Source organism: Colletes gigas, unplaced genomic scaffold, assembly GCF_013123115.1.
Source record: "Colletes gigas isolate AHSC1104 unplaced genomic scaffold, ASM1312311v1 Colletes_gigas_Sc00012, whole genome shotgun sequence".
Lineage (NCBI taxonomy): Eukaryota > Metazoa > Arthropoda > Insecta > Hymenoptera > Colletidae > Colletes > Colletes gigas.
Genome location: NW_025106641.1, coordinates 3,642,361 through 3,670,346, shown reverse-complemented (window position 1 = coordinate 3,670,346; position 27,986 = coordinate 3,642,361). Strand labels below are relative to the sequence as shown.

Sequence of the window (27,986 nt, the reverse complement as noted above, 5' to 3'; positions counted from 1 at the left end):
AGGACCACTTTCTGGGAGACCCTGACGGGTCTCGTGTGCTCATTGGGCGCTTTGGCTTCCAGGGCTGCCAAGATGGCCACCAGACGGGGAGAGCCTCTTTGAAGGAGCGCAATCGCGGACCAGTGGACTGGTACGATACGGGATTCGAACCGGGTACCGGATAACAGTGACGTATTTTTGTGATGTGGAGAGAGAGAGAGAGTTTCGAACGTTGAGTCGGCGAAGAAAACCACCGTCGACTCGTTTGTGTTCTCGCGGACCCAGGGGCCCGCCCTCCGACGCCCTGGCTCGAGACGGTTTGATCGACGGAGTACCCGGAAGACGCACGCGACCACGTTACGATAAGGTTCCACGCGAACAGAGTCTGGGAGTAGAAAGGGCACAACGCTCCTTCCGCGAACGCTAGCACAAGCTCGCGATCAGATTACGGACGATCTCGACAATACACCGGAGGAACGCCGGACAACAAGATGGCGCGAGGGGAACGATGATGGATCGCACAGTCTCGGAAGGTTTCGCGCACGGAGACGGTCGATCGATTACATTCGTACGCTTTTATTTTTGAGGTTTGTTTTTTCTTTTTTTGGGAGGGGGAGGGTGTTTTTTTTTGTCGACGGAGTCCGAGAAACCGAGACCAAGGATGAAGAGGCTCGCGATGTATCTTGTCCAGTTCCGAAGACAGCTCCGAAGCAAGAAACTCTGCCCGTCGCGAATGGAGGAACCAAAAGACGGCTTTGACGTTATTAATAATCGATTTGAACACCGGTCGAGCGACGTACCAACACAGAGAGATACATACCGTACACACACACACACACACGCACACGTACACGGTAGGAACCAAGATGGGGAATCGACGGGAACCCGAACAGCCTCGTTCGCCCCCTCGATTACGATTCTACACACGTATGTACACCGACACGATTCTATCTACTTGTCAATTTACTAAAAAAAAAAAAAGAAGAAAAACAAAACAAACAAAAAACCTATTTTCCTCTAAAGACTTTTTTCACCTATCGTCTGCGACTTCTTTGATAATAAAGGATCCGTGCGGCGTAGTCGCCACCAAACTCGTAACAACGTTAATTATCGTAGCACGTACACACCTAAAACGAAAATATATAAAGAAAACAAGAAAAAAAAGAAAAAGAAAAAAAATATGAAAAACAGAGTTTAGAGTGCAGTCGATGTTACATAAACCGAAAGTAGGGGAACCGGGATCGTTGCTAGACCGCACCGGATGTCGGATGTGCGCAGGCGTCGATGTTCGGCACCGACCATTGCCATCCAAGATGGCGGCCAAAAAGACCAGGGTAAATACAATGCGAACGATCAGCGGTTCGATCGTCGAACCCCGTTTTACTCGTTCCATCGAACGAAAGAAGTCGTTTCATGGTCAACTTACACTTTCTTACACGATATATTTTGTTTTAGAGATTAATGGTGCACGGTGAGGCAGTATCTGTTTGTTAAGCGAAACGAGACAGATCGGACATGTGAGTTTAATTTTTATCGTACCACTGTGTGGAACTTATGTTTAAATGTTTCAAGCACGGTTCCCAGACGATAATTTACGACTGTATCAGAGGGTATATTTGTACCACAGAGTATATACGTGCCGGGTCTCGGACGATATTGCGCTAGAACCTTTGGGTCGCGCGTTTGTCACCTAATTTCCTGCTCGTCCCGTCCCGTCGAGCATTCCGGGATCGACGTTTCGATGTTAACTTTAGTCTCGCTATCCGATTACCGAACGGACAGCCCGTCGATATTCTTTTTTTTGCCCCCCCTCTTCGATTCGTTCGTCCGACGGAAGCGCGCCAATTAACACTTCATTTCGTCGGAACGAGGCAAGGACGCGACCCACGAAACGGTCGAACGAAACGAAGACACGAACGTTCAAAGAATATCGATGGGTATCGAGATCGTGTACCAGGAATCGATTTAGGGGATCGATCGTTTGTAAAATCGATCCCGTAGTCGAGCATCCGTTGCGTAATCGAAGCTGCGAGCGATACGTGCACGTCGATGCTCCACGTCCGCCGCATCGTTAGCCAACGATCGATAAGGCGTCAGTCCACACCGCGTACGCGTTTAATAGACCACCATGAATCGTCGTGTGCCAGCGCACGTGTGCCCGCAGGTGATTCACCCGCACCTGTGCACACGAAACCCATCTGATCCGGCGACAGCGCATTTAAAAGCACTGGCGAAAAAGCCAACGACCGTCCACGGAAGCCTCCTCCGCCATCCGCCATCTTGGCCCATTAATCGTCGTTTGCAACGCCTCTAATTTCCCCCCCATTCGTATCCCAACTTGCTCCCCTTCTTTTCTTTTTATTAAAATATTAAAACGCTCGATAGGACATTATCAAACAATCGGGTCCACGGGGTATTAACAATTTATTTGCTTTTTCGAGTGGATTCGTTTCACGTGGAAATTCCGTTGGCCATGAGTATACTTTCACCGTCGCCCTTCTATTTACAAGTTCAGAGTTTCCAATTTAATTTTCGCTCGGTTTCGAAATATCCGCCGGATTTGTCACCCGATAAGTTTACTATCGGAAGTTAATCGTTCCTCGGATAAGGCTCGTCGGTTGCTTTCCGTCGGTGCTTTTAAATCCGCCGGCTCGCCATATCGCGGAACACGATACGATCGCATGAAAGTTGTATCCCTCCTCTGAAGTAGCAGAGTCTGTATACTTTGAATATAACTGTACTTAAAACTGTTGAAGATTTATGAAAGAAGATATTACGAGAGTTGTGCCTATATATATATATATATGTATATGTATGTGCAAAGATTAGAAGGATTATCAACGAGGATCGTACCGATCGAGGTCCCTCTCGATGACTCGAACCGATCGAACGGGTCGCCATTTTCCTAAGTTTGCTGGTTGTTCGAAGACCCGGGGTAATTACAATTTCTGATAAGCAAACCGCTATCTACCGCGCGTAACTTCATCCATAATTCCGGGCTTAATATGCTCGTCGACTTATTACCGCGGCGATATTCTAATCGCGAAAGGTAAAAAAAAAAAGATGAAAATTTACAAGTCGTCACGTTCCCGCTAACGACATTCTTAAACAGCGGCCCAGTAGGTCGAGCATTACGATAAGAAGCACGTGAGCAAACATAACCTGTACCGCGCGATAAAACTGACAAATAATCGCCCGGGAAAATTCTCCGGCCGGAGTCGCCGGGAAATTTATTCGATTCCCGGGATAGCGGGAACGAAGACACGACGAGGTCTTATTTCCATTTTAATATGGCGGCCCGCCGCGCTCATATCGCCGGCAAGATTACGTTCCCCCCACCTCCCCCTCCGATTCCCTGTTGACAAAGGGCCGCGGAGCAACGTTCGTTCGAGTCGTGGCCCCCGGAATCCAGAGATGAAGATAAAGAAACGAACGAAAAATGGTGAAATCGATCGTACGATCCTCGACGGATGTTCCTACGCCAATGGTGTAGCGGATATACGAGTTTCCGTGATGCAACGGCTGCCTCGCCGGTACTCGATCGCCATCAAATTCGAAAGCTTCGAACGTCACAGTCCTTCAGTCCCCTTTCGCGTCCTGTAAAATTCTAAAACGGTTTAAGTTTCTATCCACGAGCTTGTATAAATTTCTACAAACGATTTCAACGTACCGTGAACCGTCCCGATCGCGAACGAACCGTAGAGAATGGTGTAACCGATCGACTATCGCGGCGAGGCGAGCCTGACAGGGTCGGAAAGCTGGTCTCTCCTCGATTAAAACATTTCTTATCCTATATGCGGTCATGTATACGTCGATGCGTCCACCGAAGACTAAAGTCGTGTCCACGCCGATGGCGTTGGCCCGAGATCGATCGATCGACGACGAAGAACCGATTGTATCTAATGTCATTATATCGTTGTGTAATTTGTCAGATTTTATCGATCGTGCTCGCGAACGAAGCGAACTGTAAATGAGCGTACCGTGTCGAGAGCTCGATTTTATCGCCACTGGCACCCTCCGCTTCGAGAGGCCGACGGGTAAACTGTCGCCCGGAAGTCTCCTCGTAACCCTTTTTGTCAGTCTATACTAAACTGTTTCACGGTTCTCAAACCAGAATTTTCTATCGAAACGCTCGCGACAGGCGTGACAGCAGCTCTGACAATCGCACCTAATCCGATCGGGGTGAACAACACCTTAACGTCTGTCAGCGCGATACCTCCCCCGCGATTCCGCTTCCGGATTCGATCCGTTCGATGTCGCGCGACACCTGGAAGGTGCCGATCCTAGGGGTCCTGGGGACGCGAAATAAAAATTCCTCGGGTTCCAAAGAAGGTTTCTTCGGTACCGATGGAAGCGGCAAAGGTCTAAATATCGCAGCTTCCATCGAACGCGCCCGGGGACGTGTTTGGACGCCTTCGTGGCACTCGAAGCGCCCAATAACCCGAATTTCCAAGTATAATTCAACGGTCCAAGGGGCCACTCGAGCTTCGAGGGAAAAGCAGAGCAGGACCCCGGCGATAAATTCATAAACCACTCGACGATCTTATCTTCCACGTGTTGTCGGCGTTAACGAGGTCGTAGATTCAAGATCCCCGTGCTCGCGATTCGGTTCGGCACTTCAGTCAATTAAATTCACTCTCACGAGGGCCGGAGCGCGGGCATCGTCGTCGAGGAACGCGGATACACGAACCAGCTACGGTCAAAGTTCGCCGGTTTATTTAAAATTTCCGTCGGGCCCCGGGCCCCGGGCTTCTTGGCCACCCTGTACATACGCCAAACGTAGGGTACTTATCTCTTAATATCTGTGTATTCTTGCTGAATCACGATCACACTCTGCTCTCTGTTTGGCAACGAGAATCGTTCCGTGATCCCGGTTCGCTTGCGTCACTCCGATCGAGACGTCAATTGACCTTGTGGTGAAAATTGATCACCGATAGGAGAACGCTGACGAGAGTCCGGGATCGATGGGGACAGATTCGAAAGCGCCCGGTGGCCCGTAGCTTTCGAGAACTTTTGTTGCCGTTCGTATTGAATTATTCATCGCGTGTCGATGTCGGTTCCTCCGGACTTTCGGAGTCGAAAGTCTCGGCTGCCATATAAAATACCCATTAGCCTAGCTTGGGGATCATCCACGGATAGATACAGACGTTTAAAACTTTCTCGCGACGAGACTGGTCCCGAGAATGGAAATTTACGCTTGGAAAAGTACTTGGAGTATTTATTCGCGATCGAAGAAACGGTAGTCGTTTTTGTTTAAACACGGGGAAAGACGGTAGTCGGTCGAGGAGTTGTATTATATGTATAGGAACGGAGGGGATCGGTCGAGCGCTTGCGAGAGAACGACACCCCTCTGGTGGCGAGTACGGGAGATGACGCCACACTACCAAAACTCCATTACGGTCAAACTTACTGTAACTTTGGCAATTTTTCGAATTTCGACGATCGGTTTGTCGGTAGTGTCCGTGGCAAAGGGAAAAAAGAATCGATTTTTCAAAGTCCCAGACCGGACGAACGAGGACGCTGAGTGCTTTTGTTCGAGTTTCTAAGTATCGGGCGGTGGCCTCTCCAGCACCGATATTGCTATCCCCCACCCCGCCGTAGCATAATTAATTTTTGTCCATCGATATTCCGCGTCTGTAACTGTTTCCAGGAGGGCGAACGCTAATATCGTGCACGGGCTCCAGGTTATCGGTTTTTTTCCTAAAAACGATACGTGAAATATGGAGGACATATATTCATCGAAGCCCTACAGAATTCATATCGCAAAGTGGAAACATCGTTTGGGACCGACAAAAACGTCCTGACCTTTTCCTCGTTGCATTCTGCATACTCGGAATCTTTTGTGCCCGGCTTGAAAACAATATCGATTAATCAGAGATTTTATTACGGCTTATGAATTCCCGGTCACGAAGATAATCGTCCAAGGTTATCGGCGAAAAGATTTCCTTTGTTTTTTTGCTTCGTTTCGAATCGGTTTTTTTAATATTCCCGGTGGACCCGACGCGCGGCGAACGATGATAAACGATCGAGACGTCGCGATCGATCCATCCGGACGTTCGAGAAACGAACGTCGTGCGCGCTGACAGACGACGACACCATGAAACAATAAAGATTCACTAGTCATTTACGCGGCGATGGCCGCCCACGATAGTTCACGGAACGGTCGGCCGCGACGCGATTTACTACTCGAAATAATTTTTCTCGCAGTAATTTTATCGTATATTTTTCGTGTCCCTTTCGTCCAGGGAGACGTCACGTTGTTTCTTATCTTGGCCCGACTTCCTCTCTCGCGATGCCAAACAGTGTCAAATGGTCAAACGGCGGGTATCGCGCGTCATTTTATCGCCGAGTCTCGACACGTTTCGACGCTTTCGAACGCTGACGAATGACGGATTATCTGCATTTGCGCGCGATTATGCCAACGGCCAACGTGTTGTTGGAATTGAATAACGAGAGAACAACGTGTCGAGCACGATTACGTTCGTCGACGATAATGGCGCGACGTCCAGAGGCAGTCGAGCGTTTCCTTTTTCAGCTTCTAACCCTCGTGACGACTCTTTTTCGATTGATGTATGTTCGTACTTTTTACGCACGATGTAAACGCACCTCTACGCAAACAAACCCTTTTTTCATCCGTGTGATTTATTCAGAAATGCGAACGCAACCCGTCACACGTTTCTCAACAAGTTTTGAGGGTATATATAACTAATGTACTTAAACCATCTGTGAGTCTGCCTCGTCTTTTATAAAATTCTTGCTATATTCAAACCGACGGTGGTTCTTATTTCTTATTACCTGCCCCCCACCCCCTCTGCGTATAAGCAAACCGATACCTCGCGTGCTTTGCAGAGATCGTATGTTACCGAGAGTAACCAGGACTTAATCCCATTCCAGAAATCCCCGCCATTAGACTCTTAAGTCTCCGCCTGAGCAACGATATGAGTTTTTTTTTGGACGAAAGAGATAAAATTCATAATCACCACCCCAATCGGTGAGAATGGAGGTTATCTTACGATCACGCAAAGAATCTTTGCTGTAGCTTGTAGGTAAGTAAAGTTTACGAACGTATAGCAGTCATTGAATATTAAACATAGTACGTTATAAGAATCTCATTATCCTTTGAATAGTCAGAATAGCCCCACAACTAAAAAGTTATTAATTTATTTTTTTATATCGATTGTCGAAACGAGTTTGTCCCCCTATTGATTCAAATAATCGACCTTCCACCGTACGTCCGTAGATGTCAAGTAAAAGCAATTGGTCACGAATGAAATTAAATTAGTTCCACGTTGAAAAGTATTAAAACGAAATGGTCGCGGAGTAATAGACCTCGTTAAAATGATGTTTCGATGAATTTATATATACATATACATGTACATTGTATGCTAAGAATTGTATCGATAACCTTGACAAAATAAATCGATAACTATGAAGCGCACTCGCGCGATAGTTAATCATCGAAAACGACAGTCGTGCTACGACCGTTGATTGATTTGCGTGTCGATTACCGTGCCCGAGTTTTATAACGTTATTGCCAGGGTATTTCCTGGCAATTTGGTGCACGCAGTCGCGAACCTCGCAGTTCTACACGCGGATTCGTTAAACAGATCGAGTCCTGTCTCGTCACGGCCTGTGACTTTTCTCGGCGATAGGTTATGTTGTCCGCGTGGAGAAGAAAGAAAGCTATGTTGGAACGGTGTTAAACGGCTAAAAAAATCGCTTCTAGACTGAAAGACGAGCGTGAAGAAGCATTTACGTGAAAGAAGAAACATCGACGACCCGTTCCTTGTCGCGACACCGAAACAGTATTAAAAACGGTCGAGACTGCTGACCGCATCGAGGAGATTGTTTTTTTTTTCCTTTTCCTGCGACTGACACATGTTCTTAACTGGCGCGGTCGTTGCGTAAGACAGTTAGGAAATACCGAATATAGGAAAAGAAAGATTTTTCACGCGCCTGTGCTTGCCTATACAGTTACGTGTCTTCGAATAGAAAAAGCCTAAAATTTTTCGTACACAGAAACGAACAACGGCGAGAGAACGGGAACATATTTACGAAGGTCGACCGACCTACGTAGAATCACTATTGATGAATGACAAGAGGACGAAAATGTTAAGTCAACGATTAAGTAACAGAAGGTTAATAGTCGATCTGCTTGCACTGATGTTTGGCCTTGGTGCGTGGGTTGGTGTAAATGGTATCTACGTTCAACTGCCCCTTCTGGTAAATGTTTCTCCGGAAGGATGGAGTCTTCCAGCCCATATGGTTATGCTAGTACAATTTGCCAACTTGGGACCAATACTTTACACAATGTACATAAAGTAAGTATGTCGTAAACTATACCAGCTTGTGCTATATTTATTGATGTAGATAACGAACATCTGTAGTACAATTGTTAATATCTTTATAATCTGCAATTATGTAAGTATTTTCTATTTCAGATACAGTGCATGGGCGTGCGATAAATACATTACGTACGCGCTTCTAGCAGCAGCATCGTTGGCTACATTTATATTAGCTTTTTTATACCACGAAACTTCGATAGTATTCGGCAACGAGCACTCTACTGCTCTTTTGTCCCTGATGTTCATAACAGCCACGGTCGGATGTACAAGTTCGGTTCTATTCATGCCCTACATGAGGAACTATAGAGAAATTTATTTAGTGTCGTATCTTGTAGGAGAAGGGCTCAGCGGATTTGTGCCGAGCATAGTGGCATTGATCCAAGGGGTTGGTGGTAATCCGGAATGTTTGAATGTTACTCAGCCTGGATCGAGCGAAGTAGAATTAAAGCTTCACTATCCAGAGCCCAGATTTTCGTGTCAAACATTCTTTATTTTCATCGGTGTCTTATTGTTCCTGTCTTATTTGTCTTTCTTGGGATTGAACAATTTATCCATCGCTGTTGGAGAACTTGTGAAACATCCGGATAGTATGGAGGCATTGCCAACAGACACAAGAGCACCACCAAGTTACAAAACTAGCTCTGGTTGGACAATGTCTAAACAAGTGTATTCATATTTATTAGTTATGATGGCAATTGTTTGTTTCTTAGGTAATGGTACATTACCAAGTCTCCAATCGTATTCTTGTTTACCATATGGGAATGTTGCATATCATTTAACTGTTACTCTATCGTCGATGGCTGGTCCATTGGCAATGTGTTTAGGTTTTGTTATTAAAATGCCAAAAGTAAGTCTTCTCAGTGTGCTGCTCGGAGTCCTTATGGTGCTCTCTAGTTTCGTTTGCGTTTTAGCTGCTAGATCACCTACACCACCTTTACAAAACACCTGGATAGGCGAATTGTTAGTAGTTTTATCTTGGATACTAATTAGCGGTCTAATAGGGTTTATAAAATTATGCATCACGACGTTGTTTAGGCCCGATCCTGGCCGAGGTCTATATTATACTGGGGTTGCAACTCAAGTTGGGTCATTGATCGGAGCAATAGTCACATTCGTTTTAGTTAATCATGCAAAGCTGTTTCATTCTTACTCTCCGTGTTCATTGTCTACAAAACATTGACATTTTATACAGAATAGAAATAGCCCAATTACTAAAAAATATATGAAAATTTTAATACTATAACAATTAGTTGAAAGGGTAAAATATTAATATATTTCTTAGTTCCTGTCGGTAATGACTACTGTACAAAGAAAAGTTATGGGATTTAGGCTTGCACAGCCAAGACTGATCCCTGCTAGTGATTGACACAAATAGGAATCAATTTAGTTTTGATAAATTTATTTTCATTATAAAGCCGGATTATATATTGTAATTAAAGGTACACGTACATTACTAGTATTAAAATAACTTATACCGTGATAAATCAGGGAAAAAGATAACGCGAATCTATAAAAATCAAGTATAACATAAAAACATATATTTTGCTCGACTCAAGTAAGTTACGTATAATGCATTTTTACTTAAATTTTGTATACATATTTCAAAGAACTCGGACTTGACTTAGATAAATGAATGTACTTAAAGAGCAGCTTTATATATTGAGGCACAAAAATATTATACATTTCAGTCAATTGCATTTTCAAAACTCTGAATTGAAGGAGGGTGTAATTTTACCATGTCGTTCATTGTAGTACGTTTATCTATCTACAATAAACATGGAAAATGTCAGTGCCTATAAGTGCTATACAATCATCAGTTCCGTTGCAATTATGTAATGCTTTTTCAAATGCATGGATTCGTTTTAAGAACCAAAGTATTAAATCGTATTTCATACAGAATATAGCTGCCACTTAGTCAATTTAAGGATTTAGAAATTATCAACTTTGTACATTATCTGATAAATTTTATTATTCTGACTAAGCAAGAGTCTAAGATGTAGAAACCATATAATTTCAACGCGTCGGTTTCTTTAGCAGAGGTGTACTAAATACTGTAGAATCTCAACGAACAATCTTGTACTTTTATAAACCGTTGTATATAATAAACATAATATAAAGTGATGCTATTAATAGCAGAAACCTAACAAAAATATTAGGTGGGAATATAAATTGTAACAAGTTGTGTAAGTTTACGCAGTGCAAAAATATTTATTTAAATTTTGTGACGTGGATGGTCATGTGGGATGAGTCGCTCGTTCCAGACAATTTTTTGGGGATTCGATTACATTCAATTGGCCTTATAGTTGTGTAATCCAACACACGTAATAACGTATTTTGAGAGTAAAATCGGACGAATTACTTCTAGAGCTCGCGGTTCGCCTCACGGCCATCGAAGTGTTATAGTGTCGTAATCTTTTAACTTTTGTTATTGTTATTCAGCAATAAATCCAAATTGTGATTTTTCATTTAAAAAAAATGACAAAATGAGTAATGTTTCGCAAGATTTGAATAGATGCAAGAGAAAAGATAGAATCGCTCTACATCTTCTTATAACTGTATTTGGTATATCTACTTGGACCGGTATCAATGGAATATACGTACAAGTACCAGTACTTATCAATACCTCTCCGGAAGGCTGGACTTTGCCAGTTTATCTAGTATTAGTAATACAGGCTGCTAATATTGGACCTCTGCTTTATATGATTTTACAATACCTTCGATGCAAGATAAACGAATCTTGGTGGATATTGTGTTTGCTATTTTCAGGAACTTTTGCAATGGGACTTTTAACGTTTTTCTATTCGGAAAGAACTGTTATTAACGGGACAGAGTATAGCATGGTATTATTTATTTTAACATTTTTCAATGCCCTGGTAGGATGTTTCAGTTCCGTATTATTTATGCCATACCTTCGCAATTTTAACAAAAATTATTTGGTATCGTTTTTCATAGGTGAAGGATTAAGTGGTGTATTACCAAGTATAGTTGCTCTGATACAAGGAGTCGGAGACAATACAGAGTGCGCAACTGATAAAAATCATACAACAAATTCCTTTAAATTAGATTTGAAATTCTCTCCGAGCGATTATTTTCTTTTTATTTGTATTATTTTATTCTTATCTCTAACTGCATTCGTTATTTTGGAATATTCGTCGTTCGTGCGGAATGTAAAAAGTTTTAATAAGCCTGTCGATTGTATAGCTAAAGTAGATTGTACAGATGATGTAGAAAATGTGAAACATTCTTCGTTAAAACGAAATAGCAAAGACTTAACAAAACAAATGCGATATTATCTGTTTATGTTACTTGCTCTCTGTTGCTTTTTTAGTAATGGTTTCTTTCCCAGCATACAATCTTACTCTTGCTTACCATATGGAAACATAGCGTTCAAACTATCGGTTACATTTGCTCAATTTGCAAATCCATTTGTATGTTTATTAGCATACCGGTACATAATATCAAACATAAAATTTGTCAATTATTTAACTGTAGTATGTTTGTCAATTGGAAGTTACGTCACGTATTTAGCATTAATGTCTCCTACTCCACCACTGCAAGACACCAAGCTTGGTGTTTTTTTAGTTGTCATGTCGTGGACAAGCCTGATAGGATTTATTTCTTATTTGAAATTATCCATTGTGTCGATATTTAGAAGTACAATGCTTCCCAAGATACTCTTTAATGTGGGTGCTGTTATGCAAATAGGTTCTGCAAGTGGTGCAATATTTTCATTCGTAGTTATTAACTTTACAAGCTATTTTAATGTCTATGATAGTTGTGCTTGAAAAAAATGATCAATATTGTAAATACGACATCTTTGCGCGCTTATAAACGTTCAAACGTGAAGCCAAGAATACGTGTACTTTTATATTGTCTTTGGTACGAGAACTGATGATTGATATAATGCTCCGAATGAATCCCGCGTTTGATTCGTTTGTTTGTGTAAAAAAATGCAACGATAACAAATTATCAAACAATTGTCGAATAAAAGAAATAACAGAGATGGACATATATATTTTATGCGCGTAGATATTTTTGTAGCCGTACACGTATGTGTGAATTTACGAGCACACAGTAATACACAAACAAACAAAAATGCTGAGTGAATGTTATGAAATTATTTATAATATATTGACTGCCTTGTCGATCGAAGCTGGGTAACGCGTGATTTTTCGCTCGTTTATGGATAAAGATTTTACTTATCCGATTTGTTAAATATTATGAAAACGATTTGACAGATTTATCGAAAACAGAATTGAAAACACAAAGACGAACACGAACACGAACACGGAATAGTGCATCCAAACGCAGTAAATCGTTCTGTTAAATTACATAGGCGAATGGCATCCAAAAAACCGCGAATTCACGCGGGAACTTAGTGTGGCAATCAAACATGATAAAAAAAAGTATTTGAAGATAATGTTATGCCATCCCATTATGATTACTATCTTGCTTTATCTTAAGTACTGCCTTCCAATAAAATGTATGTACTTAAGATACGCTTGTTACATATTTTGAATCATTATTTCTTCATAATGGAATATGATATCCTACAGTTGTCTGTCCGTTATAAGATCAATTATTGTGAACTCTACGCGAAGCGTGATATCATTCCAAATAAATATATAAGAGTTTCGAAAAATTAATATTTTCCGTTAACCATGAAATTTTTAATAAACGTTATATCAGCGGGGGAAACTTGTTTAAGAAATGTAAAACGTACGCGATATTTTGTAAATTTGAAACAATGTTATAAAGTGATCTGTGCTTTAATTAAACGATTTATAGTTTATTTAGACCACGCTGCAGTTATTCCTTTATGATAAAATTTTATCACGAAATTAATCGAATTGAATCATCCGATAGCCGCGTATTTTTTACAAAAATGAATTCGTACATTGCTCAAAGTGGATTTACGAATGCAAAAGTATTATTTGTTACTCGTAAACGTAAATAAAATCGATTTAATTTTGTTGCAACACAGATTAAGACGTCGTCGTTATCGAATACGCATGCGTGAAAATGGCGACCTATTAGTCGCACTAAGACCGAGTACAAGGATTAAAGTAATAAACAACGTTAGTGAAACAACACTTGTTACTTTTACTTATTCTACATTCTATCGCCGAATTGTGAGAAGGTTTGAGAATAATATTGTTTAAAATCGCAACATTCGGTAGCGATTATTCGTAAATCAAAATGTGCGACGACGAACAATGTTGCACGCAAATTGGTAAAAAGAAAACGAATTCTCGATTTACCCTGTTGGATCTTCCCGTCGAGGTTCGTATTTATAATTCCCATTAGTGAAATAACGCATAGAAAAACGAGAAAACTGTAAACAAAACCATGTGACTTCTAAGAATAGTTCATTGGTCGGTTTTATCTATGCTCAGGGCTGTATTGTTAGTGGTTGTTAGTTTATTCATTTTCTACAAGAACGTAAAAAAATTTTAACACAATTTTATTATTATATTTCAGATATTTCTTCATATCTGTTCCTTCAAAGATTAGAATTCGTATTCTATTGTTTCGAAAATCGATTCCGACCGTATAAACAATATTTAGCATATTTCATTCAACTGTCAAATACGCAAATGTATTAAAATGTATTTAATAAACAATATTGCGTTCATTGGATCGATGAGCTACGATAAAGTTGAAATAGTAACAGGTAGTGTTTCGAAACGTGTGTTGAACCAAAACACGTTTGATGTATTTCCTTCAAATATGTAGAATTAATGGGCATCTAAGCTTCTATTTAAAGTTTCATTCATTCCTGGTTGCCAGCCCTGACTTGGGAGTTGGTTATTGTGACATTGTGAGTCATGCGCGCTCGTGCAAGGCTGTAACGAGCACGAGGACCAAAACGGTAAATAATGTCAGTAAAAAACACCCGTTACTTTTAATCATTTTCATTGTACGGTGAATCACCAAAGGTTTGAGAGTCAGTCGAATGATATTGTTTAAAACTGTGACGTTCGGTACTGGCTATTTTAAATTAAAATGTGCGATGACGAACAAAGGAGCGCAGAAACCGAGCATAATAAAACGAATTCTCGATTATCCTTGTTGGATCTTCCAGTCGAGGTTTGTATACGTAAATTTTGACAGTACTTGCATAGATATATGTATAGAAATTCCATCAGTAAAACAATACTTGAAGATTTGTAATACTCGAAGTGTCTAATTTTCACGCTTGTTTGAATAACTTTCACCGTGTAACAGTTGTCGTTAATGTTTGTAAATTTGTTCGATTACCACAATGCACTGATCGTTAAATGAAACCCTTGCTATATTTAGTGTTTACAAACGTTGGAACAACTGCCATTTAAATACCTGTCAATAAGTTCATTTCGATAATGTTACCGTGAATGATAGACATGGAGATATTTTCGAAGTAAAAGTATGAAGTTGAATAAACTCTGTTAGCGATGACCTGAAACGTATACTATTAAAAAAACAAGTAAAACATCCCAGAAATTTCATCGAAACGTCAGTGGTCAGCCGCCATTTTTAGATGCCTATTACGCACAATGCATTTAAAAATACGATTCCGTTGCGACGAATGCACGTTTTTAAAACGTTTCTTTCGTAGAACAGATTTAACCGATGCATTTTAACATTAAATAATTCTAATGCAATTTTATTATTGTATTTCAGATATTTTTTCATATCTGTTCCTTCCTAGATGCATCTACATTAGTACATGGGTTGAGTTTAGTATGTAAACAGTTCCATGAGATTTTAAACGATAACTCGATGTGGAAAGTGAGAATTAATCATATTTGGCCAAATACGGATTACCCAGTTTTGCCACCTGGTTAGCTCAAATTGATAGCACCTTGCGCCTTGCATGACCAATCATTCTGTAAATAAATAAAACACCATCTATTTAATGTACATGATAGTTAGTTGTATTTCACGTGTTCCATGTACCGAGTTTACTTTTCACAAGACCTAATTTTCACCCTATTAATTATTTAATTTAATTAACAGGAATAAAAACACTTCCATGAATAGTTACGTAATGTCACATTTAACTTTCTATTTGGAATGTATTCTTTAATAACATTTGCTAACAATTCTGTTTGTATTTTGTTCATTCATGGAAATATTTTCGTTAAGATGAAGATGATGAACTGTTTTGGAAATTATCGTGCGTCGCGTTGGAAAGACAATCTTCTATATGGAAGGACGTGGAGTCCATGGATAGGATGTCACTTGGTAGTGTACAGTACAGTACCATCGATGGCCTGCTATTAATGGAGGTGGGTAATGTGTCTCGTCGTATCTTTTAATGCCCGATAAATTAATATCGTGCGTTAAATTAGGGCGGACAGATTTGTATATCCGGAGCAAGAGATCGATCCTTAATGTTGTGGAAGCTTCCTACGGAGGAAAATAATCAAGAATCAATTCAAAGTATAGATTTTGCTCACGACGGATGGATTTGGGATTTAACAGCGATCGACAATACAGTTTACAGTTGCAGCTGGGATCAAACTGTTAAAGCATGGACCCTTACAAACACCGAGCTTGCCCTCTTCAAAACTTATGAGATGTACATGAAAACCAAAATGGTCATTTTCGTTGCTCGCGGTGTGGGAAGGCCGAGCGAGGAAGGCATGAATTTTTATCATTAAGCAATAGTTATTTAATAAAATTAAAATGTTACTTTAAGGTTTTTCGAGAAAAAAAAAAAGAAACGATGCAGAGAAACAGCTTAGTAATTTTGCATGCTTTCTCTCGCTCTGCCAGAAATGACTGCAAAATGTTTTATCGCTCTAAGAGCTTGCAGTATTTTATGTACGCGTTAAATATCTTCTAGGATTGTTTCCGGTGCTCTGTTGTGTGTTGCGTCGTGTCCAGAGTTGCCCCTTTTTGCCACGGGTTCGTTTTGTAGAACCGTATTGGTATTTGACACGAGATTGGGCTGCAATCCTATCGTAAAGTTTCAACCGCATAAAAGAGCCGTTATTAGATTGTCGATGAGTTCTAATTTTATTTTATCTGCCAGCGAAGATAGAACTGTCGCTATATGGGATCAAAGGGCAGGAAGACTTATGAAAAATGTTACTGTAAGAGAGTGAACTTTTTGTAAAGAGAGAGAGAGAAAAAAAAATATGCTATCGTTTTAATTGTTCCGTGCGAATATATTCCAGATCTCACAAGAATCGTTCCCCATGAGCATGTGTATGCGAAGAGATATGGTTTATGTTGGAGATTGTAGCGCAAAGTTGCATGTCTTGGATCCAAAAAAAGGTTTCGAACTGGTTAAATGTTATAGTACCGGTCATAAGAAAGGTATTAGCGGTGTTCATGTGGGACCAGGATATTTGATAACAAGTTCGACCGATGAAACAGTTCGAATATCCAGCCCTACTGATCCTCCGCAACATATCGTCACTCTACAGACGCGTTTCGGTGAAGTAGCTAGCGTAAGTGTCCAGCGTAACATTGATTTACGCTAGATACATTCATACAGGGTTTAATTTCGTTTTGCAGATTGATTATTCGAACGACGTCCTTGCTATTTCTGGTACGGATGGGATTGAAGTTTATAGGGCGAGGATGCGATGTACATAAAAATGTCGATAATTTAAAGATTTTTACAATCATTTCGCTTTTATATACTATATACTATACAAATTTTAATAAAGAGAATTATCAAATAAGAGTTACGAATATATTATACACAAATGTTTAATAAACGCTTTCCTAATTATGCTGTTAACTAATTACTCCGCTGTAACGCGTTGCTCATTTTCAGTTTGTGACAAATAAATAATAAATGTATAATACCATATTATTTTGGAAGTAGGAATATTACATATTACATGCTCGTTTGCTAAATATTTTTAAAGCGTTGTTTGAATTTTTTCAGATTTTCCCGACCGCTTCAACAATTTCGATTAAAATGTAAGTCCATAAAAGTTATCGATTCGTTTCGTACATATAAATCGTAATTTTATTCGTACATTTAATTTCGCGAATTAGTCGATCAAAATATCAGACCGAACGTTCGTCGAAGACCGGGAGAATTTTTCTTTTCATTATTATCCACAAGCTGTACTGCTAATTAGTAGGTGGATATTAAGAGAAAGCGATAGTAATCTCACGTGAGATTGTACGAAGTACCGTTAAATTCGAAAATATACTCTGCGCAATGCGAGCAGGGCCAACTGTTCGAAACGACTCCGGATCGTTCGTCGTGTTTACACGTTACGAACGTTAAAAATGTTATTTCGGTTCCATTCCCTTCAACGTCCATTATTCAAAATAATATTTGAAATGCACGCAATTCAAATACTCACTCGGCTACGAATACGAGTTCGAAACAATAAGCCGATCGATGTCTCTGCCGTCGCCGGAAGTGTTCGTCTGCTAAGCTCCGAGAACGTTCAATTGTCTGTCCGTATTGGTTATGCGAAAACGTTATATCGTCGCGAAACGATGTTAAATTATTATGAAATAGCCTCGAAAGATTAATTACGATTAGAACGGTATAGCTCGACGAAAATCCATCGAGGTGATCGAGTGTCGTTAGCCGGTATTCCAATGCTTTCGTGGCGCGGTGGTGGGGGTAACCGTGGGGAGCTTCCGTTTATCTGCGAGGTCAAAGAAGGCTGGCCTGGCTGGCTGTGTTCAGTGGTGCTGTTGAAAAACACGATGAAAATGGCGTGGCAACCGCAAGAGGAAGGACTTAGGCAAATCATAACGCTCCTGAAAGAGTCTCAGAGTCCAGATACGGCTACTCAGCGAGCTGTGCAAGAAGTATCCTTTATGGTTTGGTGTCAAATGGTTTCGTGGTGCGAGAAATACGGTTGAAAGGCTCGTTCCCGGTGAGTACACTCGCGACGCGGTAATGCAAGTGAAGCGGGTAGATAGGTCGATCGCGGGGCGTGCTTTTTCCCGTGGAAATTTCCCGTTTCGGGAACCACGGTCGGATTCCATGGGAAAATCTAACGATTAACGTCGACGGATAGTCCAAGGCTACCGGGCCATTCGGTCGGGCACGGGACGTGAAAATGTTCGGCGCGCTTTTGCGCAGCCTGTCACGGGCCCCCTTTTTTGTCGTCCACGGGTTCGATTGAAAAGCTGTTAATAATCCGTATCGCAACGAATATCAATTTTTCGACGAACCAAGCGCGCGTTATCGCCCAACGACGTTTTTAGACGTTTCGCGAGACTGTCCCGCGAGAAAATATTAGAATTCGTGGAGTCTAAGTCGACAGAAGTTCGTAACTTTTTCTAGAATAACACGTGAGCTATGTCCAAGCTTCGATAAATATGTTAACGACGTGCCTGCGGTTTCGCTGTCGCGGTTCGCACGCTGAAATTCTGATAACGTCCCCGACAAGTTTGTTTTTCTCGATGTTATGATCGATAAATTTCGCGTATAGTCGCGCCCGTAATGTTAATTAAACAGGCTCCGCGAAATGATACGGTGGACGAATGTTGGTAGTAGTGTGTTTGCCGCGGATTACAGCTGGCACGGCACAATACAGTTACGGGAATTTAAATTTTTTCTTTACGCAGAGTTTTTCTCGCATCGCGATCGTATCGTTGCGCGTACGTGTGTGTACACAGCCAGTTGAACAGGATTTTCATTGGTTCGACGAAATTTTTACTCATCTGCTCCGTATTATTAGTCATTGTGCCTCTGTATTATTAATCATCGTGAACATAATTGTACAATAATATCTTATTATCTTTTTCTATATTTGTTACATAATAGCAACAGTTACGATACATAATTGTAGCGTTTATATGCTTTCTTTTATATTTTTAACATTTACGAACAATTGTTGCGTTTAACGTTTGTCTCTTTATTTGCCACTTTTCCTTAACGAACGTTCCCACAGAAATTGGAAGAATTAAACAAGTTTCCAGACTTCAACAATTATCTTATTTTTATTTTAGCTAAACTCACATCAGAGGGTATGTATTTCTAATAATTAATTTAACATTCTGGAATTTATTGTCGTCCGCTACGGTAGATTTTAATTCTAATGTTTTATTTCAAGACGAACCCACGAGGTCTCTCAGCGGACTGATATTGAAGAACAATGTTAAGGCCCATTTCCATAAGTTTTTACCAGAAGTTACAAATTTTATCAAACAAGAATGTTTATCTGCCGTCGGGGATCCATCTCCTCTCATTCGTGCGACCGTTGGTATTTTAATAACTACCATTGCGTCTAAAGGTAAATTTTTTATTCTCCGAAAGGAACCGATTGTCAGAAAATATCAGCGCTCGTAACATTATGGTAAATTTAATAGGTGAATTGACCACATGGCCGGAGTTGCTACCAGCGCTTTGCCAAATGTTGGACGCGCAAGATTTCAACGTCTGCGAGGGCGCGTTTGGCGCTTTTCACAAAATATGCGAGGACTCTGCAGAAGTATTAGATTCGGATGCGCTTAATCGGCCATTGAACGTTTTAATCCCGAAGTTCCTGCAATTTTTTAGACATTCGAGCGCTAAAATTAGAGCGCATGCTACCGGCTGTGTTAATCAATTTATTATTAGTCGTACGCAGGCCCTTATGATTCACATGGACAGCTTCCTGGAGAATCTCTTCCAGTTAGCCGACGATGAAGATGCCGAAGTGAGAAAAAATGTTTGCAGGTACAGTCCACATATACAGTTGTATTTTTTTTCAGTGAAAATTTCACGAAGAGATTTCCATAATACATTGTCCATAACGTTGTTCGTTACAGAGCTTTGGTTATGTTGCTGGACGTTCGGATGGATAAATTAATACCACATATGCACCATATAGTAGAGTACATGTTATTGAGAACTCAGGATACCGACGAGGGTGTTGCTTTGGACGCTTGTGAATTCTGGCTTTCATTTGCAGAGCAACAGATCTGTAAAGAAGTACTTACGCTACATTTAATTCGTTTGGTGCCTATATTGGTAAGTAGTGCGAAGCTAGAATTTTCGGGCTCGTGTTATCGGACGGTCTGATAAAAGAGAAATACTTTTCTAGGTACGAGGTATGAAATACTCCGAAATTGATATAATACTTCTGAGGGGTGACGTGGAAGAGGACGAAATGATTCCGGACAGGGAGGAAGATATTCGGCCGAGATTTCATAAATCAAAAACGCATCACATGCATTCTACCATGAATAAACATACAGACGAGAATGGCGACTGCGATGACGACGACTTGGATGTCAAAGATGGATGTAACGATGATTCGGCGCTTAACGAGTGGAACTTGAGAAAGTGCTCAGCCGCCGCGTTGGACATGTTGGCAAACGTGTTCAGGGAAGATCTGTTACCAGTTTTAGTACCAATTTTAAAAGAGACTCTCTTTCATCAAGAATGGGAAATCAAAGAGTCTGGAATATTAGCATTAGGAGCTATAGCAGAAGGTTCGTTCTTTGATAGGTTTTAGAACCCGCCGATTGTTTTGTCCGCTTTCGGATCGTAACGCAGTGTATCATTTTTCTAGGTTGTATGTGTGGTATGATTCCGCATTTACCCGAGTTAATTCCATATTTAATTAATTGTTTGAGTGACAAAAAGGCGCTGGTACGCTCCATTACATGCTGGACGTTAAGTCGTTACGCACATTGGGTTTGTGCGCAGCCACACGACACACATTTGAAGCCTTTAATGACCGCGTTGCTCAAAAGAGTACTTGACGGCAATAAACGCGTTCAAGAAGCCGCGTGTTCTGCTTTCGCAACGTTAGAAGAGGAAGCATGCACAGAATTGGTCCCTTATCTTGGTTATATTCTCGAAACGCTTGTTTTCGCCTTTGGTAAGTATACTGGCATGTAAAAAATTACTAAATAATTTTTAATTTTTTTGTTTGTTTTTTTTAAATACCTATTTAGATCGAAAGATGTCTTTCGACCTGTTACTAATTGGTTGCGTGTTCATAGGTAAATACCAACACAAAAATCTTTTAATATTGTACGACGCAATTGGTACGCTTGCTGATTCAGTGGGACATCACCTTAACAAACCGGATTATATTAACCTTCTTATGCCACCGTTGATAAATAAATGGAACGTATTAAAGGACGAAGATAAAGACCTTTTCCCATTGCTAGAATGTCTCTCCTCCGTAGCAACCGCGTTGCGATCAGGTTTTCTTCCTTACTGCGAACCCGTCTATAGGTAAGTTGTTCGTCGTAAGCACCCGGGGAGTTTGTAAATTTGATTGTATTTGAACGCTTATGTGTATCTTTTTTTTCGATAGGCGGTGTGTATCCCTTGTAGAGCAGACGCTAAATCAACATATAGCAAATACCCAGAGCCCCGAACAATTCGAGGCGCCTGATAAAGATTTTATGATTGTTGCGTTAGACCTTCTTAGTGGCTTGGCAGAAGGATTGGATGGTCACATGGAACGCTTAGTAATGAATAGCAATGTAATGCAACTGTTGTATCAGTGTATGCAAGATGGTATGCCTGAAGTTAGACAGAGCAGCTTCGCCTTGTTAGGTGATCTTACAAAGGCCTGCTTCCAACATGTTCTCCCATGCATACGTGAGTGTTACCACGCTCGTTTACGCAATCGATTTTTTACATTATAAAATCCCGACACCTTCGTACGAATTTTACTAACCTTAAAATCGTTTTCACTGCTGTAGCGGAATTTATGCCTATACTCGGGCAAAATTTATGTCCCCAGTTCATATCGGTGTGTAATAACGCAACATGGGCGATTGGCGAAATAGCTATTAAACTTGGTAAATCTTTTTTTTAAAAGATATTCAGCGCGTCGAAAGCACTTCGAAACCGGCCCATACTTGACAACGTGTTTCTTTTCTATTTTTTAGGATCCGATACGAGCGCCTATATTCCGCTAATTTTGAATCAACTTATCGACATAATCAATAAACCAGATACGCCAAAAACACTGTTAGAAAACACGGGTGAGTACCTGTACAGTATTGACCAAACGTATAGTTTCTTTTACACAGCATAGTATATGGAGCATACTTTTAAATGGTAGGGGGTAATGTGTAGGAAAGTTTTCATTTTTTTTTTTTAAGTAATTAATAATACCGAATACGTTTCTATTGTTCACCCATACCGTAGAAGTAATGTAATCTTTTTCTTACAAAGAAAGGTCCTTTGGCACAAGTCTGATCGATCGATGTGCTTTTTGCATTAGCTGTGCAAAAGCTCATAGGCGAGCGAGACTTGCGTCAAGCGATATTTCCTTGTTAGAAGTATGCTCTGCACACGACGGGAAACTTTTCATTTGAGGCATCGTGTTTCATCCGTTTTTAAATAGATCACAGAACCGTATATAGACCTCGTGTACCTTAGGTAACGATAATCATTTAATGAGAAGTCTCCCAAGTATATAAAACAAAAGAAAAAGCCCTCGTGTTTAAATACACGGCATATATATTCGGTGGCATTAATAAGTTTAGGTGTATTCTCTGTAAATGATTTTATCAAAGGTAATAACCACACAGATTTACGATTACGGGTGGTTTCCACATGGCCACGCTTGCACGTTTATCAGCGGGTTAAAAAAACCATTAGTATTTGTACATTGGACCTAATTTAGTGGTGTGCGATTGCCTGCAGGCTTTATATGGCTGGTATTGCCATGGAAACTTACTGCGATTCATTATTATACTATGCTTGCATCTAAAGCTCCAGATATTGTTTGAACCAGTGTTATATTAAATTGGCGTTAAAAGTTCACAACAAAAATCTTTTAGTTTCTGTGTTTCTTGGTTGTTCTTGTTTGTATTAACATTTATTGGTAGAGATCATACTCATGTCGGGGTTTTTTAAAAATCATGGGCTCGCACGCTGCTATCTAATTTTTATTATTGTTTCAGCAGCTACAATAGCACGGTATTGCCTATGTTCATTGTCGGTATTTCATATGTTCATCTCTGTTCCCACTGTCTCTATTAATTGTTAATATTGAATTGATTATTATTGATTAAATGATTAATTGAAAATTAATTGAATTTTATAAACGACAACATGTTCGCCTGAGTTGATCGTTGGTTCGCTATCAGTTTGTCTTATTGTTTGTGTTTCCGGTCACTTCACTACACTTCACTTGTCTACTTACCGAAATGAAATGAAAACCGTAGCCATAACGATCGGTCGCCTAGGTTATGTGTGTCCCCACGACGTCGCCCCCATGTTACAGCAGTTTGTCCGACAGTGGTGTGTAAATTTCTTTATTATTATATTCTATTAATTATTATATTACCTTCTATTTTTATTAGCACTTTATTATTATATATTATTCCCGATTATTCAGTACATTGCATCAGGGGCTGCTAAGAAACTTTGCGCAAAAAATACTGTAGCGTTTTATACTACAAATATCGAGTCCATAATGATTTTCTTTTCTTTGCCAAAAAAAAAAAAAATAGAGGTAAAACCTTTCGACGATAAACCTTGGGTCTGGTTTATCCTAAACGTAGTGTTTAAAACTTGCCCAACGTTTTTCGCAGCATCGAAGGCTTTACGTCCGATTCTTTCATACAAATTACAGTTATACCGATTTGCCATCGTGCAAGTATGTTATGGGCTCTTTAAATTATGCAGTTCAAGAGACTTAGGGTAGGTTTACATTTGTCACTTTTAGGTCTGTGTACTATTTTGGCCTATGTATTATTGCCTTGCATTGAAAACTAGAAATGTACCTTTTTTTCTTGTTCTTTTTTTCTTTTTCTTTTATACATACTTTCACTGTGTATAGGTAGTTTCAGTCAGAAGTGTCCTTTGCATGTTAATGATAACACAGTATTAATATTCGTCAGGTATATCTTCTTGGTTACATTCTTATCGTAATTGTAACTATCGTTAATGTCTCTTTACATTGCAATAACGGAGAAAGTATAAAGAGATGTCAAATGTAAACCAAGCCTTAACGGAATCGTTATTATTCGTATGTCCGGGAAATTGTTTTTGTACGAGGCTTTTTTATAAAGAGTATGTTCGACGGATGTTGCAAAGTAGTCGATAATCGATCTATCCTATTATATTTTAGATTTACATTGGATTTATTTTATTTCCTTGGATCGATGGTTTCAATTTTTAATTCTCAGTTAAGTTTTAGACTTGTCACGATACAGCAGAGATAAAGAAATGTAAGGAATATTAAGACAACATTCGCTAACAGTGTAAAAAAAAAAAAGAAAGACATTTATAGGAAACTCCAACATAGGACTGGTTTTTGAAAAAACCCAACAAAGTTGCCTCGTTAAATGTTATAGTCATAAGAATCTATTTATATATAACTTGTGGGAATGAATATTATTATCGAGCGACTAGCTGTAAATTTTTAATCAGGGAGAAGGTACATTTATCGTTACGGCCTGTCTAATAATCTTGACTCTTTTAAAGAGATACGTATTTTTCAGAACTGTTTTACAGCCAAGGAAGGTACAGATATCACGCTCGGCGTATTACTCCTCAATTAAATCGCGACAAATATACCTTCTTCAATCTGTGTGAATGTCGGTCACTTGGTAATGCGCGTATTCACTTTATTAGGTGTACTTCATTGCGGAGCATCAGAGACAACGAAGAAAAGGACTCAGCATTCAGAGGTATGTGTCAAATGATTACGGTAAACCCAGCAGGAGTCGTGGATGAGTTCATCTTCTTCTGCGATGCTGTCGCATCGTGGGTCTCGCCGAGAGAAGATCTTAAAGACATGATCCAGAAGGTAAAAGAATTGATATCGCGTCTATATACACCACGCCTACGTAAACGCAACGGTGGTCCGATCGCTGTATTTCGTGGCACCATAAAATCCGTGCGTCGTTTCGTTCCAGATACTACATGGTTTCAAAGCTCAAGTTGGTGCGGATAATTGGAAACGATTTTCAAATCAGTTCCCACCACAGCTCTATGAACGACTCCATAATATGTATGGCGTCTGAGCAGCCCTCCCTAAATGCGGTAAGTTGATTCTGTTCTTTGTTAACACTAGATTTACGGACATTGATCGCACGTATATTCATTGATACCTTTCACGTTGACGATTACCTTACAGTACGATTTTTATTTTAATTAGAATATGTATTCGTGCCATTGCATCAATCAAATTCAACATAAATTGTTAAAAAATAATATTTACGCGTTCTGCAATTTGAAATATGGAATCAAATATCCGTCAAATTGACGGCTTCCGTAAATCTAGTGTTAAATAACAATTGCGGAATTTACGTGCCCAACGTATATCCGTCCTTTCCACGGGAAGAAGTCACAGCGTGTTTACATCCCCACCTCTTGCTGCAGCCCGCTGATTGGCGGACCGCGACAGGAGTGGGGATGTAAACACGTTGTGGCATTCTTCTCGCGGAGGAATGGCAGATCGAAAGTATCAAAACGGTGATCACGAGTTCGAAACAAACGGGACACGATCTGTAGACCAATTACATCACGCGGGGCACATTATTTCGAATATTCCGGTTTGTTTCTGTTAAGTTAATGCGATGTAATGTGTCTATTTCAGAAGGCCGCTTAATGGGGCAGGCCGAACGGGGTTGGGCGGGAAACAGAACTATGGGTGGACAGGGTGGGTGGGTGAAACCACGGCCTCTTCTCATCAACATCGTTGTCGTTACCGTGTTATGGTCATCGTCAGGCTCTCGGGGGAATTAATACGCGTCATTAGCTCTGCGGTCGGCGAGCTTTAAAGCGAAAAAAAAAAAAAAATAAATAAATAAATAAATAAATAAAATCGAAGTGAGAATGGAACGAAGAAAAAATATGAGAACGACTAAACAACGTGTTGGGCCGAAACGTAACGCGTGGGTGGGCGGGTAGGGGGGCGGGAGGGAGGGAGGGAGGAACTGTGTTGGGGTCACCGACCACTTTAAAATGAAAGGTATCGTACTACGACGCTGAACCGCATTAAAAATGAAAATGATACCTTAACGTAGTAAAACCTACACGCTGTACACTCCGTTTCCATTAGCGCTGTGTAACACTGTTAAGTGTTTTTATTCTCGCGTATCGAAACGAGACAAGAAAAGTGCTGCCGGCGAATAAACAACGTAGCCCGGCCGTAAATCGAAACCGATTCTTTCTTGATTAGTTGGAAGGGGGAGAACGTATGCGAGGGAGAAAAAGCGAAAAAAACAAGAAACGAACGAGAAAACAATAAACTAATAAAATGGACAGAAAAAAAAAAAAAATTAAAAAAAAAAATAAAAAAAAAAAAGCAAACCCCGAACGAATGAAACAAAAGAGAGGGAAATATAAACGAGCATAGATCTCACGTTATAGAGCTTGCTAAACTACTGTGATCGAAGGATTTGTATTGATATAGAAGATTCATTTTTCGAGAGAGGTGTACACACACATACACACGGACACACACGCTTACACGACACACATTACCATTCAATGAGTTGCGTAGAGCTTTAGAGGACAAAGAATATAGAATATTTATTTGATAAAGGTACAGATAGAGAGTATGTTATTAGAAATTTCATAGTGTACAGAAAGTTTTTGAGAATATGTATTTTTATACGTTGAAACTCAATGATATAAACACAGAAAGTGCCATTCCGTTCGTTTTGAACCAAAATTTTTTTCTGCTTACTTTAATTCATCTCCTTGCGCTGATTGTGATATTAGGTTATGCGGCAACATTGTCGTCGTATATGAGAAACATATTTCAAATACGATTAATATATACATACATATAGGGCGTATATGTATATATATATTACTGTTATTATTATATATCGAACATATGATGTTTTAATCTGCAGACCATTTTATGAATATATATTTTCGTTAAAGATATTAAATTAGGATCATATTAACGTTAGTGTAAATAGATAATACAATTTTAGAGTGGACGTTTTTGTTATCACATGATAGAGTGTAATTCAAATTCACTTGTAATCACCTCTTCGGGTTAATTGTTGTTTAATGACCAAGGGATACGTAAGAAGATTTATAATTTGCAGGTACGATTCACAGAGTTTTTGAATCTATGACGTGAAATCTATTGCGGTAGGAAAATTTTACGCGCACCGTACCAATGCTGATCTCCTATTTCGTTTCGAATTCTTTTGTATGTGTTTAGAATTTGTGTTTGAAATTCAAGCGCAGACTGTGTCATTCCAGTCCATTTTGGGCCAGTTCGAAAATGGCGAGCACTATTACCGTACCAAGATGCGCCGTGTATCGATGTTTCTCGAAGACAAAGCAAGGAACCAAGAATGAAAAAAAAAAAAGATAAAAAAGTAACAACGGAAAAATTTCGAAATTGTTAAGAATGTATTTGTGTATCAAGATCGTAAAAGTTGTAAAAGCCCGTGAAAGCGATTTTCTAGTATTTTAATGGCGTATCGAAAAGCTGTATTTTTTATTTTCGTTCTTCTCATTTGTCAATGCGTTAATATAGAAAAACGGAAACGAATAAGTGTAAAAGCAAAAAAAAGCTCAACGCATGGAAATCGTCGAAATAAGCTGACCGTCGTTAAGTCACTGTTGTCAATCAAACTTTGAAGTTTATTAATAAACGAAAGAACTGGCAGGATGAACTAGCGCAGGCGAGAGATAGACGCTGAAAGAAAAGAAAAGAAAAGAAAAGAAATGAAAAGAAAAAAAAAGAAAAACGCGTTGATTCCGTTGCAATCGTACCGTAACGTGCAAGACAATTTTTTCGATCCAACACG

The 27,986-nt window shown here is 39.9% G+C and overlaps 3 protein-coding genes across 9 annotated transcripts; all 3 read left to right on the top strand.

The window, feature by feature from the left end:
* The first annotated feature begins 7,444 nt into the window (after positions 1–7,444).
* On the top strand, positions 7,445–9,512 carry LOC122398801 (solute carrier family 52, riboflavin transporter, member 3-A). The gene is made up of 2 exons (XM_043399006.1): positions 7,445–8,300; positions 8,421–9,512. The coding sequence occupies exons 1-2, from the start codon at positions 8,068–8,070 to the stop codon at positions 9,502–9,504; spliced, it is 1,317 nt and encodes a 438-aa protein (XP_043254941.1). The 5' UTR covers positions 7,445–8,067; the 3' UTR covers positions 9,505–9,512.
* A 1,288-nt stretch (positions 9,513–10,800) lies between these two features.
* LOC122398802 (F-box/WD repeat-containing protein 9-like) lies at positions 10,801–17,014 on the top strand. 5 transcript variants are annotated; one of them, XM_043399008.1, is made up of 8 exons: positions 12,132–13,607; positions 13,806–14,414; positions 14,988–15,147; positions 15,453–15,595; positions 15,659–15,888; positions 16,156–16,405; positions 16,490–16,765; positions 16,833–17,014. In XM_043399008.1, exons 2-8 carry the CDS (start codon positions 14,331–14,333, stop codon positions 16,911–16,913), a joined length of 1,224 nt encoding a protein of 407 aa, XP_043254943.1. In that variant the 5' UTR covers positions 12,132–13,607; positions 13,806–14,330; the 3' UTR covers positions 16,914–17,014. The 5 variants fall into 5 exon arrangements, 3 of the variants coding, with proteins under 3 accessions (XP_043254943.1, XP_043254944.1, XP_043254945.1); XM_043399009.1 differs by lacking the exon at positions 13,806–14,414; XM_043399010.1 differs by lacking the exons at positions 12,132–13,607; positions 13,806–14,414 and adding an exon at positions 15,324–15,346 and having other exon boundaries at positions 15,050–15,147.
* Positions 17,015–17,933: 919 nt separating this feature from the next.
* Positions 17,934–26,089, top strand: LOC122399178 (transportin-1). 3 transcript variants are annotated; one of them, XM_043399649.1, is made up of 15 exons: positions 17,934–18,101; positions 19,193–19,268; positions 19,355–19,534; positions 19,611–19,959; positions 20,052–20,253; positions 20,327–20,717; positions 20,798–21,109; positions 21,234–21,471; positions 21,554–21,843; positions 21,948–22,046; positions 22,137–22,232; positions 23,424–23,499; positions 24,838–25,012; positions 25,122–25,248; positions 25,808–26,089. In XM_043399649.1, the coding sequence occupies exons 1-14, from the start codon at positions 17,997–17,999 to the stop codon at positions 25,227–25,229; spliced, it is 2,697 nt and encodes an 898-aa protein (XP_043255584.1). In that variant the 5' UTR covers positions 17,934–17,996; the 3' UTR covers positions 25,230–25,248; positions 25,808–26,089. The 3 variants fall into 3 exon arrangements, with proteins under 3 accessions (XP_043255584.1, XP_043255583.1, XP_043255585.1); XM_043399648.1 differs by having other exon boundaries at positions 25,805–26,089; XM_043399650.1 differs by having other exon boundaries at positions 17,945–18,101; positions 20,798–21,113; positions 21,238–21,471; positions 25,805–26,089.
* Positions 26,090–27,986: the final 1,897 nt, after the last annotated feature.